Source organism: Punica granatum, chromosome 1, assembly GCF_007655135.1.
Source record: "Punica granatum isolate Tunisia-2019 chromosome 1, ASM765513v2, whole genome shotgun sequence".
Classification (NCBI taxonomy): Eukaryota; Viridiplantae; Streptophyta; class Magnoliopsida; order Myrtales; family Lythraceae; genus Punica; species Punica granatum.
In genome coordinates, this window is record NC_045127.1 from 15,740,531 (window position 1) to 15,759,729 (window position 19,199).

Here is a 19,199-nt window from a genome sequence, read left to right on the forward strand (position 1 = left end):
CATATTGAACCGACGTTATTAAATATTACAATTTTTCGATATTACAACACGCCATAACTACACCAATTTGAGCTATGTTAGTTAACTGAGATAAATTTAACGCAATGTTCATCTCCTTTATCGGTAGAAGGTTCACGAAGTAAGTTGCGTTTTTTTTTTTCGGTGTATACCATGGTATTCAGAAGCCCAATGGGGTCTAACCAATCCAGTCGGGAGATCGAGCATTAAAGGTTATTCTTCCTCCCAACAAGTGCGCTTCCCGGGATTCGAACTTATGTTCTCTTCCTTACGGAGGTGAGCTGCTTACAACTCAGCCAACACTTTTGTTGGTGTTAGTTGCGTTATTTTAATCGGTGCAATAAAGAGTATAAATGTGACTGGTTCCCAAAATTATTGGAAACATATAAAGAATGATCTTCTTGATGAGTATTGATATATACTCCTAATTCATAATCCCAATTGCAACACTACGAGTTGTAATTTATACAATATTTAAGGGTTAGATGTGAGTGAATTTTGAATTAGGAGAATTTTAAGACACAATATTTAGTTGAATTTAGCATGTTTGCTTCTCCATTAAAGAAACCTTCTTCCTCTTCATCAACTTCCGTCAATAAGTACCACTCTATTATTTTCCCCGAAAAGAAAACGAATATTCTGTTTATTCATTTTTCCAATAGAATCTCTGAGCACTCAAGCCTTGATAAGTAGGCCTCCAGAGGGAAACATTTCCTTGTTCTCCACTTCCGAAATGGCTGTTGCACATAAATCATCGAACGACTAGAATCACATCAACTACCACGTGGCGAGAAGCTGAGGAAGTAGGCCGGATATCTCTAATTTTTATTTTAACGTGGATCTTATGAAAGCTAAATTGCCATGCAATTAATTCAATTGAGCCGAATTAGCTGATTAAGCGGTAATCCTCTCCCACTGAAACTCTAATTTTATTTAAAAAGAATAATGTCATATTTAATTTAAAAATTGTTTTTTAACTCTTTTGTATATAACTCTATTTGCCATGCAATTAATTCAATTGAACCGAATTAGCTGATTAAGCGGTAATCCTCTCCCACTGAAACTCTAATTTTATTTAAAAAGAATAATGTCATATTTAATTTAAAAATTGTTTTTTAACTCTTTTGTATATAACTCTATTTATTTTCAATTTAACAATAAAATTATTATTTTTCATTTTTTTTAAATAATTTTATTTAATTTTTAATATTAAATTATCTTAATTATTCATTACCTTTTTCACAATTCAGTAATATAATTATTACTTTTTCGTAACTATTCATTACTTTTTCACACTTTTTCTCATATTTCAACAACATAATTATTACAATTTAATTAATATATATATATATAAAGTCGATCATCTTTAATTCCAAATAAGTCATAAGTATTCAACCGAAATAACTTTTGTCATATACGTATATTCAACAAATCCCCAGATTCCATAGCAGCTCCTGAAAAAATAGAAAAAGCGGAGAAAGGGAAGGAAGAAGAAAGCTAAAGCCCTAGGAATCTTCCTCTCCCTCTCCTTCTCCTTCGTCTTCCCACTGCGAGGGAGAGCGGGTGTGACCGGGACTCCATCGAAATTGACCTCTCCGTCTCCTGTCTGCTCTCCTGCGAACCCCAATTGCACAGAGATCCAACCTTTCCGGTGGGCTATCTTTTAGAATGTTCTGATAAGGGAATTCGTTTCTCGGTGATTCTAAGGTTGGATCTTCGATCCTTCTGGTGATTCCTAGAAGCAGGCACTGCTCATTTCTTCATCTTGTACTTGCGATTGTTGGGTTTTCGCGAATTCTTCAGGTTTTTGATTGTGGGTCTGGTTTTGATCGGATAATATCTGTGGCGAATTCTTGAAGAGAGTATTGACAATTCTTGGATTCGCCGTTCGGACAGTGAATGCTAGTGGGTTTTTTTCTTGGATAGGATTGATGTGGGAATTATTATGATCGAGGGGCTTTTGCTTCATTGAGTCTCTGCGGCATCTGTTGATGTCTCTTGAAGTCGTGGGAGAGGACTGGCTTGTGAACATTCCACGCTCGCTTTCGAGTGTTCTCAGGCCATTGCGATCTTTGTTGTTCGAGCAGAAAGTCTTCTCGTTCTGCATCCCAAGAGACAGATGGGATAAGGAGTTCTTTAAGCTGCAGGGCGGATAGATTTGGTGGACACTGCAAGGGTTTCTGGAACTCTTAAGTTGAGGATTTTAGTTTTCAGTTGCGGGTGGGTTTGGTTCGAGATGGGCTCCTCTCAGGGTTCCACACTATCGACCAATGTGGTCGGGATTGTTGATGGATCACCGGCTTGCGAAGAAGTCACTTACATAGATAGCCTGCCTGTTTATGTTAAGGAGTTGATTGCTGGTGGGGCTGCTGGAGGCTTTGCTAAGACCGCTGTTGCCCCTCTCGAGCGGACAAAGATATTGTTGCAGGTGCATCTCTCTTCATGATAACTAGTTCACTTCCTTGTTGAACTAGGAAGAATGCCCATCTTATAATTCTCTGTAATTTTGTTGCAGACTGTTATTAGTTGGTCTTTTAGATGGTACTGTATGAATGTTTATGCAAGAACAATGATGGAAAAGTTGGGGGTCATTTCACAGAAGACCTTGTTCTTCTATTGAGTATTTGTGATTATATATAATGCATCAAGAGGCTGCTGTTTTTATAACCAAGAGCTAAGTTGCTTTTACCAACTAGTCCTCATTATTTCATGCATTTTTCCTGTTCCGGTACCATTGCAAATACCAGACAAAGTGTGGGATTGTCCCAAGTTTTCAGCTTCCATCAAACTTTTCATCTCACGTCCTGGTTTCGTTCTTGGACAATCTCTTCAGAACCTCACAAATTTAGAGGGGTTTGCAAATTATCTATGAAGTCAACCAAAGATTTTTTCTTTTCATTGAACAATTTCTGTTCATTTCATTTTCTCCTGAGCAGCAGCTGTTAATTTGACATTTATTGAACTCAGTGGAACTGTTCTTTGTGATTATTTCTATCTGAATGATTTCTTCATTTTCCATTTCAGACAAGAACTGAAGGGTTCCAATCTCTTGGGGTATGGAAATCCTTGCGGAAGCTGCTTAAGCATGAAGGATTTTTCGGCTTTTACAAGTGAGATTTCAGTTACAACTTTGAGCATTTACTTAATTTTTCCAGGAGAAAGTATCATAAAACATGCTTATTTTTGTCCATTAGGGGAAATGGGGCTAGCGTTTTGAGAATTGTTCCTTATGCAGCCCTGCATTTCATGACCTATGAGCAGTATCGTTGCTGGATATTGAATAATTACCCCATTGTGGGGTCAGGACCCATTGTAGATCTTCTTGCTGGATCTGCAGCTGGAGGAACAGCTGTATTGTGCACGTACCCGCTAGATCTAGCTCGAACAAAGCTTGCTTACCAGGTAAAGTTTGCATCATCTGTTAAACTTGTCCTTTCTTTCTTTTGGCTAGGTTCCTGATTGGAATTCAATATTAGTTTACTTAAAGTCTGAAGATAGTCTCCATAACCTTTCTTAGGAGTGTGATTTATCGAGCTTATCTTTTTGGCTAGTCTAGATGAAGAAGCATGAGGAAATATTGACCATTTACCCTCTTATTTCTTTTCTGATTTGTTTTAAACTTGGGAGCTTCAGTGAAAAGCACCTATAAGAATATATTATTTTTAATGGTAGCCTTGTCCAGGTTGCTTCTTCTACGGGGGACCATGGGAGATGACAAACTTCACACCCCACTTCCTAACTATTTTATATTGTGAATGCACAGGTAAAAGACTCAAAATTGAATATCAGGGCTGGTGTGACTAGCATTTCTACCCAACCTGCTTACAATGGTATAAGGGATGTGCTCAAGAGCGTCTATAGGGAAGGCGGAATGCGTGGATTATATCGAGGTGTAGGTACGACTTCTAAATATTCATCGCTTTCTAAGCATTGAGTCTTTCTTGTTCCATACCCAAATAACATAAGGTATAGTTTCTGTCTATTAGCTGCCATTACTGTCGCAACAAAAGTGTGTTATAATGGACTTGTCAAGAGCATGCTTTATTTATTAGATGAAAAAGACTGGTAAGTAGAAAAGAAGAATTTAGTTGCTATCTAGGCTTAATGCTTGTCTCGTTGGTGAGTGCCTTTGGTTGTTCTAGGGATGCTTAGGATTGGGGTTAAACTTCTTGCAGTAGTCTTACTATTATAATGGACCAGAGTGATTCCGCTTCTGGATGACAATGACTGCAGTGAAATTTACATATTTCTGTCACGTCCCCATCTATATTTACATGAGTCTGGATTGCATATCAACGGCAATAATATTACATTACCCTGCACATGCTCAGACATCTTGGTACTTGGACATGCATACAGAAATCCTAACATTTCGGGCAAAGCTGCATAATATATACATTTCAAGTACCCTCATTATAATGAATTCAAAGAAACAGGCAACTGCTAAAGTCAGCAACTAGAGAGGGACAACTTAAAAAGCCAGAAAAAGGAACGGTTATTTCTGTACTTACAGCGACAGTTTTATAGCATAGCATACAATGGACAAGTTGGCTGTTCATAGTTTTTTGATTGACGAAATGTATGAATTTGCTATAATAATAACCCTCTTGTTTTATCAGGTCCAACTCTCACAGGGATCCTGCCCTATGCTGGACTAAAGTTCTACATATATGAAGAGCTTAAAACACGTGTACCTGAAGAGCATCAGCAGTCCATTGTGATGCGTCTCTCATGTGGGGCCTTGGCTGGGCTATTTGGGCAGACGTTCACATACCCATTAGATGTTGTCAGAAGACAGATGCAGGTAAGTTTTTTTAAGACAAGGACAGTTTCTTTGCAAGTGAGTGACTTTTGGTTTGATGAAAGATTGGTTGGTCTATTGATTGGACAAACAACTCTTGCTCTCTTGGGCCCATTCTATAAAATTAGTGAAAGAAGTCCCAAATATCAAATAGAGGTTGCTCAACAAATCGGAAAGTGGTAAAGAATGGCAGAAAGAGAGTTATACTTGTAGATGAGCAATCAAGTTAGAAATCACTTACTTATTCAACCGACCCTCTCTTCCTTCCGTTCAATTTCTTTAGAACACATCTTAAATTAACTTAAGCACTTAATTTATTAGGTTTCAATAACACTGTCATAATGTGGTTTATACGGTGTAGTGGATTTAAAATTTGGTGATAGGTGTAACCCTAATATTGAACTGTAATAATGTGCTTCTCTGTTGAGTTGGGATGTATCTGTAATGTCATATGGTGCCATGTTGGCCGATTTTGGTAATTCTCGAAGCATTTTGCACGTGTCATTTTTATGCTAACCAATAGAAACCTCGTTATCTGCCTTTAAAAAGAAAAAAAAAGCTGAAGAAAAAGTTATGCTTAAGTTAGTCTTGGTGCTCGATTAGATTTGTTAGCACTTTCTATATCTTTATAGGTGCAGTTGAGGGAAGAAAATACATGGAAGTCTGAGATATCTTTTATTAATGCAACAGGTCGAAAGTCTGCAGCCTGCGGCTGAGGGACAAGCTCGGTACAGGAACACGTGGGATGGGCTCACTACGATTGTCCGAAACCAGGGATGGAGACAGTTATTTGCTGGTCTAAGCATTAACTACATTAAGGTAAATCTTCTAAATACCCGCACTTTTGTTTAGTTTATTTATGGTTGCTGTTTATTCTGGGTAATCAAGACTGGATTCTCTAATTGTCGCTGAATGCTACTTTATGTTCACTGAAGGTTGAAACTGATAAAACAGTTAGCTGCTCTGTTTGGAGATGATGCTTAATAAGCCCACTGTATTTGAGAGTCAATTTTCTGAAAGATGCTGTTTCTCACAATAGCAAGATAATATTGGCCCGTGTAACAATTTACTCCTTCAAGGTGCCCTGCCATGTACGTAGGTTACATCCTACTGGTTCTTTAATGTTTTTCGAGTAAAAGTTCCAAGTTTTTGCTTTCCTGTTTAAGATTTGTTTTTGCATAGCGTTCCCTTTACCGAAAGGGAAAAAAAAAGGGAAGCCTCATGGTTTCAACAAGAAACACTTTTCAAGCGCAAACTGACCTTGATCACCATTTTTCTTGTTCTCTTCAAGAAAAGGAAAACATAAATGTTCGTTCAAATGTTTTAATTTTCCTGGAAACATCTCCACTTGAGCACTCCTGTTTCTAACAAATGGTGAAAATTTCTGCTTGTTGACTTAATAAGAGCAACCTTCTGTGTTTTGTCGAGAGATGTTAACTGCCATGTAATTGAATAGAATGTATTGATATGGAGTAGTTAACGAGAATGAGTTAGTTTATATTCTCAACAATGCTTTTATTTTCTGTCTAAAACATTTGTTTGTTCTGCATTTGCTTTACAGATTGTGCCTTCGGTAGCGATTGGCTTCACAGCATATGACATGATGAAGGGTTGGCTTCGGATTCCCCCTCGACAGAAATCTCAGTCTGTTTCCACCTCGTAATTCTTCCAGCCATGGGGATTAAGAGCAGGTCTTTTGCTGATTAGTGCTATCTCATTATGACACTTATATCTTAAATGGAGTTCCTCTTGTTGAGTATGTGCTGAACCCGTATGATTCTCGATGTAAAACTCTATTCCTGAGATCGAGAAATGGGAATTCTGCTATTGCCTGCTGATACATGGAGAGATTCATAAACTTGCAGAAACAAACTGACAGGAGTAATTTCTATTCATCTTCATAAGAAAACTAGTCTTGCTCTTCGTGAAGTTTTCAAAAATATGAACCATTAAATATTAAGCTGAAGACCCTCAAGCATTTACATAGACCAACCTTCAACTTCTCCTGATGACGCGGAGCTTCACACCGTGCTTGAAGTTGAGAACTATCCCATAGTCAAGTTCTAATGGTTTCTCCATACTGGGCGCATGCTGGAATATATACTTCCGGTATAAGTGGATCAGGGAGAGCTTGATTTCCTGCAGGGAGAACTTCTGTCCAATGCAAGCTCGGGGGCCGATCCCGAAAGGTATCAGGGCATAAGGATGCCTTCTTTTCTCCTCCTCGCAGTTAGGGTCGAATCTCTCAGGCTTGAATTTTTCCGGCTCCGGGAAGTTCTTCGGATCTTTTGCCAGGACTCCTAGAGCCAACCATACCCATGTACCCTGTCCACAACACGGCAAACTCTCCAGTGTGCGAACCAACTAGTGGATTCTTTTAGTAGTTCAGTGATTCCGCTTAGCTCGAATTCAGCCATACTCATATGACTCATTAAGCTAATTGAGCTCTTCCTTGATTACTAATGTTCGAGTTGTTTAAAACCAGAGTCACAAATAAAGCACGTATTCAAGTTCTTTTAAATCTTGAGAATTGAGATCAAATCAAGCTCAAGCCTAAGATGAGCAAGACGTTCTCAAGCTCTGCTCGAGGTTGAACTCAGCCTCGTCTAGGAGTCATCAGGTGAATTCTAGTCGAGCTGGAGTATGTTTATTATGTTTGAGATATATTGAGTACCTTAGGAAGGATGTAGCCTCCGATTTCGACTTGTCTTGATGTCTCTCTTGCAACAAGCGGCGAGACAATATAAAACCTCATTGCCTCCTTAACTACCTGCAATCGATCCGAAGCAGAAAAGGTAAAATTGAGACTTTGGGAGAAAACTTTCGACATTAGATGAAAACAAGAATTTAAGTCGATAGTAGAATCTTGCCCGATCAATATATGGAAACTTGGACTGAAGATCGGAAGCTGTTGGCATAAGATCATGAGGACCGAAACTGTCAATCTCTGCGAGCAACTTCTTCTCGACTTCGGAATGTCCTGCGACCAGGTATAACACTGAGGAAAGAGTGAATGAGGTCGTAGCAGACCCAGCGAGCAAGTGTTCATATGTGACTGCGCTTATGTAGTCTGGCGTGAAAACATTCTCGGAGATCTTCTCCGAGGACTCCTCTCTGGCCCTCAATATTAGCGAGAGGAAGTCCTTTGATCCTGCCCAACTTTTCTTGTCCTCCATCCTCTTGGCTACAATCTCATCAAGCCGCCCACTCAGCTTCTGGTTTGTTTGATCCACTTTCCGGTCTATGGTGCCAGGAATCCTCTTAAGGACCTGCCGAAACGGTTCCTGGAGAAGTGGGATGAGTAGTCCGAGAATGATAGAGGACGACCCCGATAGATCCATCTTGAGCTGGGTGGTCGAGTATATGTGCTGGTTTATGAAGTCTGAGACCTCATGGTTGGATTTGCTTTTCGTAGTATCTTCTTGGACTGCAGAGGATTTAGCCCTTGAGAGGCAGAAATCAACCCCGAATGCGGCCTTGCCGATCACATCCGTGGCCAGCTTGAGAGAAAAGTTGGAGAAGGTGATCTCTTCCTTTTCGTCTTTGGAGGAGGAGTCAAGGCCTTCCGCAGCGGATTCAATGAAGGACTGCATCATGGGGATGAGGCTTGCCAGATGAGACGGCTGGTAGACAGAAACGATCGTGTTTCGCATCGTTGACCATCTCGAGTCCCTGCAAGGGCGAAGCTCCAGCCATTAGAATCTTTGAGACATTTTGTTTCACTCATTATAGTCTCAGTACAGCCCGGAAGCTTTTTCCTGATGTTAACGGTTGAGGGATAAGCAGGGCGATCTATTGGCTTATTTTGATGTCATAGACATAATGCCAGGTCGATGTTTACTGCCCGGGATAGAACTTCAAGCTGGTCAGTGATGCCTAGAATTTCAGTGCCATGCTTATGGTAACCTTGTCAAACTGGGCTCAGGCATAACATGTTTCTCATCAAGTTAAGCATTGCCGAACACCATATTCCAACGATCGAGTTTCCGGAAATTGGCCGATATGAGAGAGTTCATCGGACCAAGTACCTGGTGAAGAAGAGACCCTTCTGGTGGAGTGGGGAAGCTGAGATTGGAGAAGGGATGCTTCTGTTTGGTATATCTTTGAACTTCCTGATCCCGACTTCTCGACATAGCTCTGCGTCTGCTATTATAATCAGCGGTTGCCTCCCCATATGAAACCTGCAAAGATATAAACACATTGGTTACTAAACTTACTACCAGGACTATGTACGTTCTGTCAAACTGCAGTGACCAACATAAATAAATCAATTTATAGATTATTAAGTTAGTTTCATGTGATGAAGGTCTTATATTCGTTTCACAAGTCATCCACGAGTGCATTTTGGGCATACTGGCCTCAACTCGTAATCAGACTGTCCTGTGTTTTCCTTTTTTAATTAATAAGCTGATGTAGTTCATGTGCCTCTTTGATTGAATCCTGAATTCATATCGATGAGAATGGAAGTATTATAGTAACACACATTTTTGTCTATGAATTACGAAGTTTCATATTCAATTTTCGCCAGTTAAATTATCTATGTCCTTTTATAAGAATTTATCTTCCTCGTACTAGATCCATACATCTCTATTATAAAAAAAAAAGGTCCTGAATTCATATTAAAGTTAAGATAATTAAATAGCCTTCATCATCTCGGTCTTGTTCTAGCTTAGTTACTTACGATGCCAAGGGAAACGACAAATGCTTCCTTTAGCTTTGTTTGAGTAGACATGCCTATCAGTGAAACAAACAACATCAATTGTTCCCCCCTCCCCCCAAAAAAAAAAGGACAAACAACATCATTGGATGTCATTAAAATACCACAATAAATATAGACAGAAAATGCGGCTCATTAAGCTTACATTTCTAATAGTCTACTATAGTCAGTAGCCTTTCAACATAATATCATCATCACATTAGTCGTCATTGCATGTTTTTCAACATGATTACAACTATGCTTGCTGTTTCCAGGATGTAATAAGGGTAACAGTTAAAATACGACAGCCCCTTCATACTTAGAAATAGAATTTATATATGCTTAACAATTTACTCGTTATAAGTAAAGTAGTAAATTATATGGATTAGAAAACGAGTCGTTTTACTACCGGGTGGTGGACGGCAATTTCCATGCCGGTGACCGCTAACCCCTCCTCCAATATATATGAATTAGTAGGCTCTCACCAAAAGATGAGGTTCGATTCACCTCATCTACCTTCTATTTTCATGATAGTATGTCGTACATAATTAATAAGAATAATACAATGTAATTAAAATAAAAATGATATATTAGGGACAAATAATTGATGATATGTTCTCCTATGTTCGCTTCCTCTCTCTTTTTATTATTCCCCTTTTTTTGGGTAAATTATTCACTTTCGTTTTCTTTCTTTTTGTAACAAATCCTCCTTTCTTGTTCTTGTTGATAATTTCTCTATGTTTTCTATGGATCGTATTGCAAAGAAAAGTACGTAAGGAGTTCCAAATTTTAAGGATTTTTTATTAAATAAGATCAAGCAACTAAATAATTTCTTTTTTTGTTCCCATTTTATAAGATGCTAAAAGGGGGAAAAAGTTAACAAATGAAATTCTGTTAATAGAGATTGAAAACGTGAGGTTCAATGAAGTTGTGCCTTTTTGAATCTCCATGGAATTATGCCTTTCTATTAATATTATTCAACAGGAATTAGATTCCAAGTTTGGATAGGCTCGAATTTTATTGACATTTCGAGTTCGAAGAAAAAATGTGAGATATTAGGAAGGATGATTTTGAACCCATGATTAGGATAGAGGATTGCATCAAATGTGGTTTTTGTTTATTTTTGAAAATAATCTAGCTCTTTTTTTTTTCTTTTCATTACAAGGTAGATTCATGCATCTAAGACAATGAAAAATAATATCTAATAAGGATAAATTGCATGGGGGTTTAAAAAGTTTTACAAATGTTTTAATATGGTACAAAAATTGTTTTTTGCTACTTGATGGTATAAAATATTTCAAAGTTGTTTCAGTATAATACAAACCGTCATCTCGCTATTAACACCGTCAAGCCGTCTTTTACAAGATCTATAAATTTTGCACCATCATGTAACTTACGTAAAACATTTTGTACTATTAAGTTACAACTTCAAAACATTTTGCACCGTCATGTAATGTCTGACAAAAACCGATTTTGCATCATCAGCGTCGACTTGACAGCGTCAATGACGAGATGACGGTTTGTACTATATTGAAACAACTTTGAAACATTTTGTACCATCAAGTAGCAAAAAATTTTTTTGTACCATATTGAAACATTTGTAAAACCTTTTGGACCACCAGTGCAATTTATTATATCTAATAATAAATGACAAGTTTATTGATGACAAATAGAATAGTTATTCATCTTTTTCAGTTTTCTCATAATAAAAGCAGAAATTCACCTGATTATCCCTTAAATGATCAATCACTATTACCAAAGGGGCGAAATTTCTCCAAAGAGGAAGGATGTGATATCTCTACGGTGGGAAATCGTCACCACCACGGCTCATGGTGAGGTCGGAGGTGGTTGGTTTAGGAGTCTCCACCACCCCTCTCATTCTCAGTTGTTCTTCGCAACTCTCTCAAGTATTGAAGAGAACATGGCTTATTTTCTAGTTAGAGAAGATAATGAGTGCTATCATAAAATATCCGATTTAATCGATCGATATGAGTAAGTTTCCAATATCATAACGATTAAGTGGTTTTTACTCAATCTACTAGATTAAGTTGAATAGAATTTATATTACCAAATAAGCTTAATTAATAGAACTAAGTGTTCTAAATGTAATTTCTAACAGTCAATTTTATCTTCAGAAAAAAAATTATATATTGCGAAGCACCGTATGGTAGGCATCCGTGCAATAATGCCTATGGCGAAGTGCTGATTGGTAAAATCCCACCCAATTGGCGGCGCCTCATGGCCCATACGACATTCTAATTCAAAATTGCAATCTGGGGCTAAAAGAAATTTGAATTTACTGATTTTACCCGTTCAAGAAAGAGACCCCTCCACTCACCAAAGAACAAATATCGAGGACGGCAAATAGACCAATACCGATAGCATTACATCAAAGCACTTCATTTGACAGGAGAATACGTAAACTATTCGACTCCCATGCCACCCGATTTGCTATGTCATAGAGGTTCCCCGAATGGATAAAGACTGCGTTCATGCAAAAGAAAAGAATCCGAAGAAGAGACTTGAAGAGAGGGATGACCTGAATATGGGGCCGTAGCGCTTGGCGAGGATGGAGAAGAGGTCGGGCCCGTACTTGGCGAGCAAGTGGATGTGTCCGATGAGAGGGACGGTCGGTGGGCCGGGGACGCTCCTCACCCCCCAGTACGGTGCGTATAGGTAGACAAGAAGGCCTCCAGCTAAGGCAATCCCCGTGAAGAGGACGGTCCACCATGTCATGGGGAGGCTTGCAATGAGCCCTGTTGGATCCATTGATCAGAGAGAGAGAGAGAGAGAGAGAGAGAGAGAGAGAGAGAGAGAGAGAGATGATGATGATGATGATGAGATGAATGAGAGTTTCTTGAAAGGGGCTTAAGCCTTTTTATATGGTGGAGTTGGTGATGCAAGTGGAGGAATGTTTAGTGGAGAAATCATTTAGTTGGACCCACTTAGGGGAAAGGCTTGTATACTTGGATCACCGGAAATTTTCTCATATTCGAATTTTAGTATTTATTTAACCCAACAAAATAAATTTGGAGGAGAAAAGAAAATAATTTGTTAATTCGGCGGAGGTTTTAATACGTATGCTGATAGTATTTAACGAAAAAGCAATCATCGGGATTATTATATATTAAACATGAAAAGGGGATATATTCTACCTATAATATATACCATATTATTATATAGAAATACCTTTTTTAGAAATACTATAAGATATAATAATAATAGTAGCAGTTGTAGTAGAAGGCTTATACATCTAATATATATAATAATAGATATTATCTAACTATATTATTAGATATATATTATGAAATATATGAACCCATCATAATTTTTTTGGAATGCTCAGGCAAAAAGAGATTTATTTTTCAGTTTTCAAAAAGGGAAAATCTTATTTACCGAAGTAGTGTACATTTCAATTTGAATTAGGAACTCCGTGTACAAATACAATCGGTTCTTAACTACTTATATATACAGCTAATCTTCAGTTGTTTTCCTCTTTCTTTATTCCTATCCCATAGGTACAGCCTTTGAATCAATAGAAAACATTTACTTCTCTATATGTATGAATCGATATAATACAATTTGAAGGATTTGTAGATTTATTGACCAAGACTTAAACATGAGAAGTTTATAAAGTTTCTAAATGAAATTTAAGGAGGCCAGATATTATGGGTAATTAATCACACTACCTCGAAGCAGCTGGTGCATGAATGTCCACTCTCCATTTAATTAATTTTTTTCGTGCAACCGCAAATATTCTTAGCCTAATGCTTGAATTGACCCCCGCTCGGTTTTAGCTTGGGCTTATTCCGCTAGGGGCAGGAAGCTATTGTATCTTTGTTAGAGGGCTCTTATCTAAAAGGGTAAATTACACTGGTGGTATAAAAAGTTTCACTAATGTATCAAGTTGGTCCAAAAAGGTTTTTTTGCTAATTGATGATACAAAATATTTCAAAAGTGTAACATAATAGTACAAACCGTCAAATCGCAACTGACGCTGACGTGGCCGAAACAGTAACCTCTCTCTCTCTCTCTCTCTCTCTCTGTTCTTCTTCTTCTTCTTCTTCTTCTTCTAATCTTCTTCTTCTCGTCCTACTCCTCTCGCTCCTCCCTTCCCTCGCCCTGTTCCTGAAGAAGAAGAAGAAGAAGAAGAAGAATCGAAGAAGAAGAAGAAGAAGAAGAAGAAGAAGAAGAAGAAGAAGAAGAAGAAGAAGAAGAATCGAAGGAGAAGAAGAAGAAATGAAGAATCGTCGAAGAAGAAGAAGAAGAAAGAGAGAGAGAGAGAGAGAGAGAGAGAGAAGTTACTGTTTCGGTCACGTACCTGACACGTTTGCACCACGTCAGCGTCGCTTGACGGCGTCAGTTGCGATTTGACGGTTTGTACTATCATGTTAAACTTTTGAAATATTTTGTACCATCAAGTAGAAAAAAAAACTTTTTAGACTAACTTGATACATTAGCGAAATTTTTTGGACCACCAGTATAATTACCCCTATCTATAAATATAAAGTTGTATTCCAACAATAAATAGGGGTATAAAGATAATTTTTTAAATAATATAAGGTCATAAATATAAATATTTAAATAATATTCAAGATTAAAAAATATTATCTTAAAGAAAATAAGTAATATCTTAGTGATATATGTGCATGAATTAAATGCAAATAAATAGTGACGCAATTATAAATATATATAAAATTAATTCACTTTAATAAAATCTATCAAAAAATGATTTATCGTCAATAGACCTACATATTTAAAAATAACATATATTTATATATATACTTTACTCTCATTCTATTAAATTAGATTAAAATGGCAAATTTATATTGATTATGAGTTTATTTCTCATAAAGTTTAATAATTTGAATCAATATATATAATATACAAAAAAATAACATTTGATATTATAAATTTATAACTGTCAGTATGATTTGTCTTTAATTTGTTATATTACTAGCATTTGAGCAATTTTACTTTAAAAAGATATTTTTTATTAAATATTTTAATTGGAATGTTAAATTTTAAAATTATCATTAAAAATAAACACTCTAGTTAAAATCCGTGCATCACACGGGGAAAAAGCTAGTTTGTTAATCATTTGATTGATTTGTGTCTTATTTTTCCTTACAGAAAGTGGGTCGAAGTATTATGCTCTTCCTTTTTCGGAAGGAAGGGAACTCTATTTATAATTCATTTATGCATAATCATTACGTATCAGAAATTTTATCGTCCGGTCATAAAATGTAAAATATTTTTCGTTGTTGCACAAGTCGTAATGTTACTGATTAACATGGAAAGCAAAGAAACCGATGTCATACATGTGCAAAAAACCATATGTTATATAAAAATTCTAGGAACAATCGATAAAAGAGGCTCTATTAATTACAATTAAGTAATTTATTAAAAATCTAAGTACAATCAAGTAATCCTCCAATTTTTTTTAAACTATTAGGTAATGTTTGTTTGGACTTAATTTTAAGTGCTGAAAATTTAAGATCTAAATAAAATAAGTGCTTAAATGATTAAGTGAAAAGTGTTTGATTTGGTGAAAATTATAATGATTGAAATTATATTTACATAAAGGCCAATTACTTCAACTTCTTTCACTTTTGCCCATACTTTATTGAATTTTTTAAAATTCAGAAAATTATAAAAATAGATAAAATTGCAAAAAAAGAAAAAGAAAAAAATTGATTAGATGTGTCAATATAAATAATTAATTTATTATCTATAGAAATTTATCAACTATAATTTTATTCTCTACCAATTGATTCATAATTAAAAATCTTGAAATGTCCATCCACCGAGCAAATGTAAGTTTTTGTTATAGAGTTTGACGTTGTATAATATTTTATGAAGATGTTGTATGTTGTTTTTGCTCTTATTAATATTACAACAATTTAATTACATATTTATAGTTTTTACATTGATAAAGTAATAATGAAGAAAATTATGTGTATTATAATTTATTTAATTCTTCTTTGTTTTCATTATAGAAATTTTAAAATATTAATCATTTTTGTGAAAACTTTTAGATGGAAGATTATTTGAATATCGATTGTAATTTTTGGTAGGTATTTCCAAGTTTATGAAAATTATATATCTATAAATGTTATTGTAATATAAATTTGATTGGAAGGGATTAATTTTTAAAAATATAATGTGTTTATTTGTTTATTTACTTATTAACTACTATGATATTTATTTAAAAATTAAATTAAACAAATTATATCATAATTGGTGAAGTTACACTTTTCCCACTAAAAACATTGTGTGGTCATTAGAAAACTCACTTGTTAAAAAAAATTAAAAGTAACTTTTTCTTAATTGTTTTCTACTATTTTTCAAATATTAATTTTATAATCTTATGCATACAATTTTTAACTTTCTAAAATGATTAGAATAATTTATCAAAAAGCGAATGCTTCAATTATGATATTCATCTTTTAAGGTATTAGTCCTGAAAAGTGTATTAAATGTAAATGGCCTGTCAGCCTCGATAGACCTTTCTTGATAAACTCTTACTTCATTTCGTTAATCAAATTTTTTAAACAAAGTTTCAAGTACCTTTAGTTTACTGTGTGTTAACTCTATGAAAATAGAGTTATTGGGTATCTTTTATGCGTTTATTTGGAGTTACATTTTCAAGTTTAGGTTAGTTTAGTAGGTTTATAGTTTAATTAGCATTTATTTACATTTTTGGTAGGATTTTAGAGCATTAAGTGGTTTTCAGTTTGTCTTTAGGTGATTTTGGAAGTTAGTTTGTGAATTGAGTTTTTGTAGCCTCTAAGTTTTTGGTGCTTTGAACTGGTCGAACTCAAGCAAATTGGCCCAAATTGTATATGCTTTGAAAGCTCATCGAGTTAGGAGCGCAGCGGTTAAACGGTTCGTCAATTAGAGTTCGGACGAATAAGATATGACCGAAAGAAGTTCAACGCACGACCAGAAATACTAACCCGAATAGCCCGAGCCCCAGAAATAAGGGGCTGCAGCCCTTCAAATCAGTTTAATCCGACCAGAACTTCTCCTTTTTAATATTTCCGTGGGTCCCAAGCATTCTTAAAGGAGGAAGAAAAAGGAAAGATACTTGGAGAATACAAGATTCTATTTTAAGTGATTGAAATTGGAAATTTGAAGTTTCAAATAGGAAATCATATTTTGTGGGTTGGGATAGATTTCGTTATCTAGGGCTGCAATGGCACCCTAGTATTTTCATATAGAGCATTATTTGATTAAAACATATATAACTTTCTTGGCAGTAAGTAATGTCTTCTCTTGATTCTGTTTAAGAATTAATTTTCGAAGATTTTTTTCGAGGACATTAAAAATTTCCCGACATCTTATAAAACCATCAATACTATCTACATTTCGATGTGTAAATTAGCAAACACAAACAGCAAATAACAGTTACTGAAGCTCCTCCCAATTCAAACAAGAGACGGTGCCACGCTACATGCAGATTTTATGAAGTGCTTTTTATAAGAAAACTAAACTTTTAACATTATTAAGAGGAGAGAGATCGAGATATAGAAAAGATAAACGTAGTTGGTTAAGATCAAGAGAGATGCAACTTTTTTAGAATTTAGAATGGGCAATTCGATTAATCTATTTATAGGCCAAATGATATAAAGAAAATTAGGAATTCAAAACCTAAATATCTAGTAATATATTCTCCTAAATTAGAATCAAGATAATAACCGCCATAAATAATCGTATGTGATTGATTCTAATTTCCCAAAAATAAAATAACGCTAACACTCCCCTCAAGGTAAACATGTAGTGCAGTAATAGTTGAGCTTAACAAACGAAAGGAGTTTTCCTTTTACTCCTTGAAGAAGCTGAGCGCTATTATTTTCCTTTTAGCGGAGAGGAAATACGTGACCATGCACGTCCATTATTTGAGAGGAAAAAAACTCAATTACAATTGATGGCACAACGGACTCGTCTCGATCAGTCTGACATTATTGCAAATAAAGATGTTGAAAAAAACCTATCCTAACAACAAGAAGTTAGTTAATCGGAATTAGTATGCGAATTGAACATTGCAATAGTCATTGAATGATGTTGGTTTCTATTTGAAAATAATTAACTGAGTTCATATAAGATTTCAAAAGAAAATCATAAAATACTAATTTTACGAAATTTTGGTCAAACATAAAGTAAAAAATTGAACTTATTATAATAAAGATATTACAACACATAATATTGAAAAAAAAAGTTCAAAAAAAAGTTTTTATATTTTAACTTAATATATGTAATGTATTCGTGTAGTATAGGTGATTAAATAAATACACCATCCATATCGATCAAGATAATTAGTAATAGACCTTTTAAAATTAGTCCAACATATAAGAAATTATTATTTGCAAAAATTAATCTTTGAAAATTAGTATTTTAAGAAAAAATGTGGAGCTGAGGGGTTGATAAGAAATGAGGATGAGGCAAAGATTGGATCCTCATGTTACGTCTTGTCATTATATATCATACATTTTGGGAATACATAATTGAATGAATTATAATATGTTTGCAAAAAGTAATCTTTGAAAATTAGTATTTTAAGAAAAAAATGTGGAGCTGAGGGGTTGATAAGAAATGAGGATGAGGCAAAGATTGTATCCTCATGTTACGTCTTGTCATTATATATCATGCACATTTTGGGAATAAATCAGTGTTATCATAATCGGACCGGATGATGAATCGGAAGGGGTACGGGATCATGGGTTTATGGGTCCAATCGGGGATTCGATGAGTCGGACCGCACGTTTATTTAAAATAAAATAAATATTCATATTATTAAAAAAATTATGATAATTAAGATAAAAGTATGATGATTTTAAAGAAATATAACAATAGTATAAGAAAGTATCTATATTTAATATTTCTTACTTCAAAATAAATATTTTATTTTAATAAGTACTTAAAAGTAGAGTTAAAAGAACAAAAAAGTGATGGTGACTTGGTTGGTAGTATGTTAATATGAGAAGTAAGAGGTCATGAGTTCAAATCCTTAGACAACCAATCAATTTTTACATTAAATAGGAAACCCATAAAAACCCATAGAACCGGCCGGTTCAATGGGTCCGAAGGTTCAAAGCTGCCATTTCGGTTTTCAGGCGAACCAGACCGGACATGGTACCGATTCCCGATCCGACCGATCGAACTGGCCGGTCCGGTCCGATTCTGATAACAATGGAATAAATATTTGAATGAATTATAATATGTTTTAGCAGTAGGAAAATTTTCTTCAACAAATTACATTTAAATTTACATACATTACAGCATTACATTACATTACATTACATATATGTAAAACTAGTCCGTCTGCATTTGAGCATGCCACGTCTCCCAAGCTTCCCATTTATTATTCTATCCATTTTTCTTAATTTCAAATTTTTCTACAAACTTATTATATTTTTACATTTATGCCCTTATATTACTTTTTCATATTTACAATTATATTTTCTTCCAGAGTAAATTGTATTCCCTCCTTTAAGGTATTGTTAATAACACTACACTCATTCTAATTAAAAAAATTAACACTCCACTGACTGACCATGTTAATTTAATAAAACAAATTACTAGAAGCTTACTAAAACTGCATGATTGACAAAAAAAATTGATACTCCAATCCACTAGCCATGTTAACCTAATAGAAAAAATCTATTTTAACCATCAATCTTT

General features: G+C 35.1%; 2 protein-coding genes across 5 annotated transcripts; one reads left to right on the top strand and one right to left on the bottom strand.

Annotated features, from left to right (window-relative positions):
* Positions 1-1,444: 1,444 nt before the first annotated feature.
* LOC116209874 (mitochondrial carrier protein CoAc1) lies at positions 1,445-6,661 on the top strand. Of its 3 annotated transcripts, XR_004157348.1 has the most exons (8): positions 1,445-2,446; positions 3,043-3,128; positions 3,213-3,420; positions 3,782-3,914; positions 4,638-4,822; positions 5,510-5,638; positions 5,755-5,910; positions 6,381-6,661. XR_004157348.1 is itself a non-coding variant. In XM_031543615.1 (7 exons), exons 1-7 carry the CDS (start codon positions 2,255-2,257, stop codon positions 6,480-6,482), a joined length of 1,035 nt encoding a protein of 344 aa, XP_031399475.1. In that variant the 5' UTR covers positions 1,448-2,254; the 3' UTR covers positions 6,483-6,661. The 3 variants fall into 3 exon arrangements, 2 of the variants coding, with proteins under 2 accessions (XP_031399475.1, XP_031399488.1); XM_031543615.1 differs by lacking the exon at positions 5,755-5,910 and having other exon boundaries at positions 1,448-2,446; XM_031543628.1 differs by lacking the exon at positions 5,755-5,910 and having other exon boundaries at positions 1,448-2,446; positions 3,254-3,420.
* Positions 6,361-12,352, bottom strand: LOC116209860 (cytochrome P450 711A1). Of its 2 annotated transcripts, XM_031543602.1 has the most exons (6): positions 12,055-12,352; positions 8,848-9,000; positions 7,690-8,491; positions 7,494-7,589; positions 6,813-7,144; positions 6,361-6,650 (listed from the first exon to the last, which is right to left on the bottom strand). In XM_031543602.1, exons 1-5 carry the CDS (start codon positions 12,282-12,284, stop codon positions 6,815-6,817), a joined length of 1,611 nt encoding a protein of 536 aa, XP_031399462.1. In that variant the 5' UTR covers positions 12,285-12,352; the 3' UTR covers positions 6,361-6,650; positions 6,813-6,814. The 2 variants fall into 2 exon arrangements, with proteins under 2 accessions (XP_031399462.1, XP_031399454.1); XM_031543594.1 differs by lacking the exon at positions 6,361-6,650 and having other exon boundaries at positions 6,679-7,144.
* Between the last annotated feature and the right edge of the window lie 6,847 nt (positions 12,353-19,199).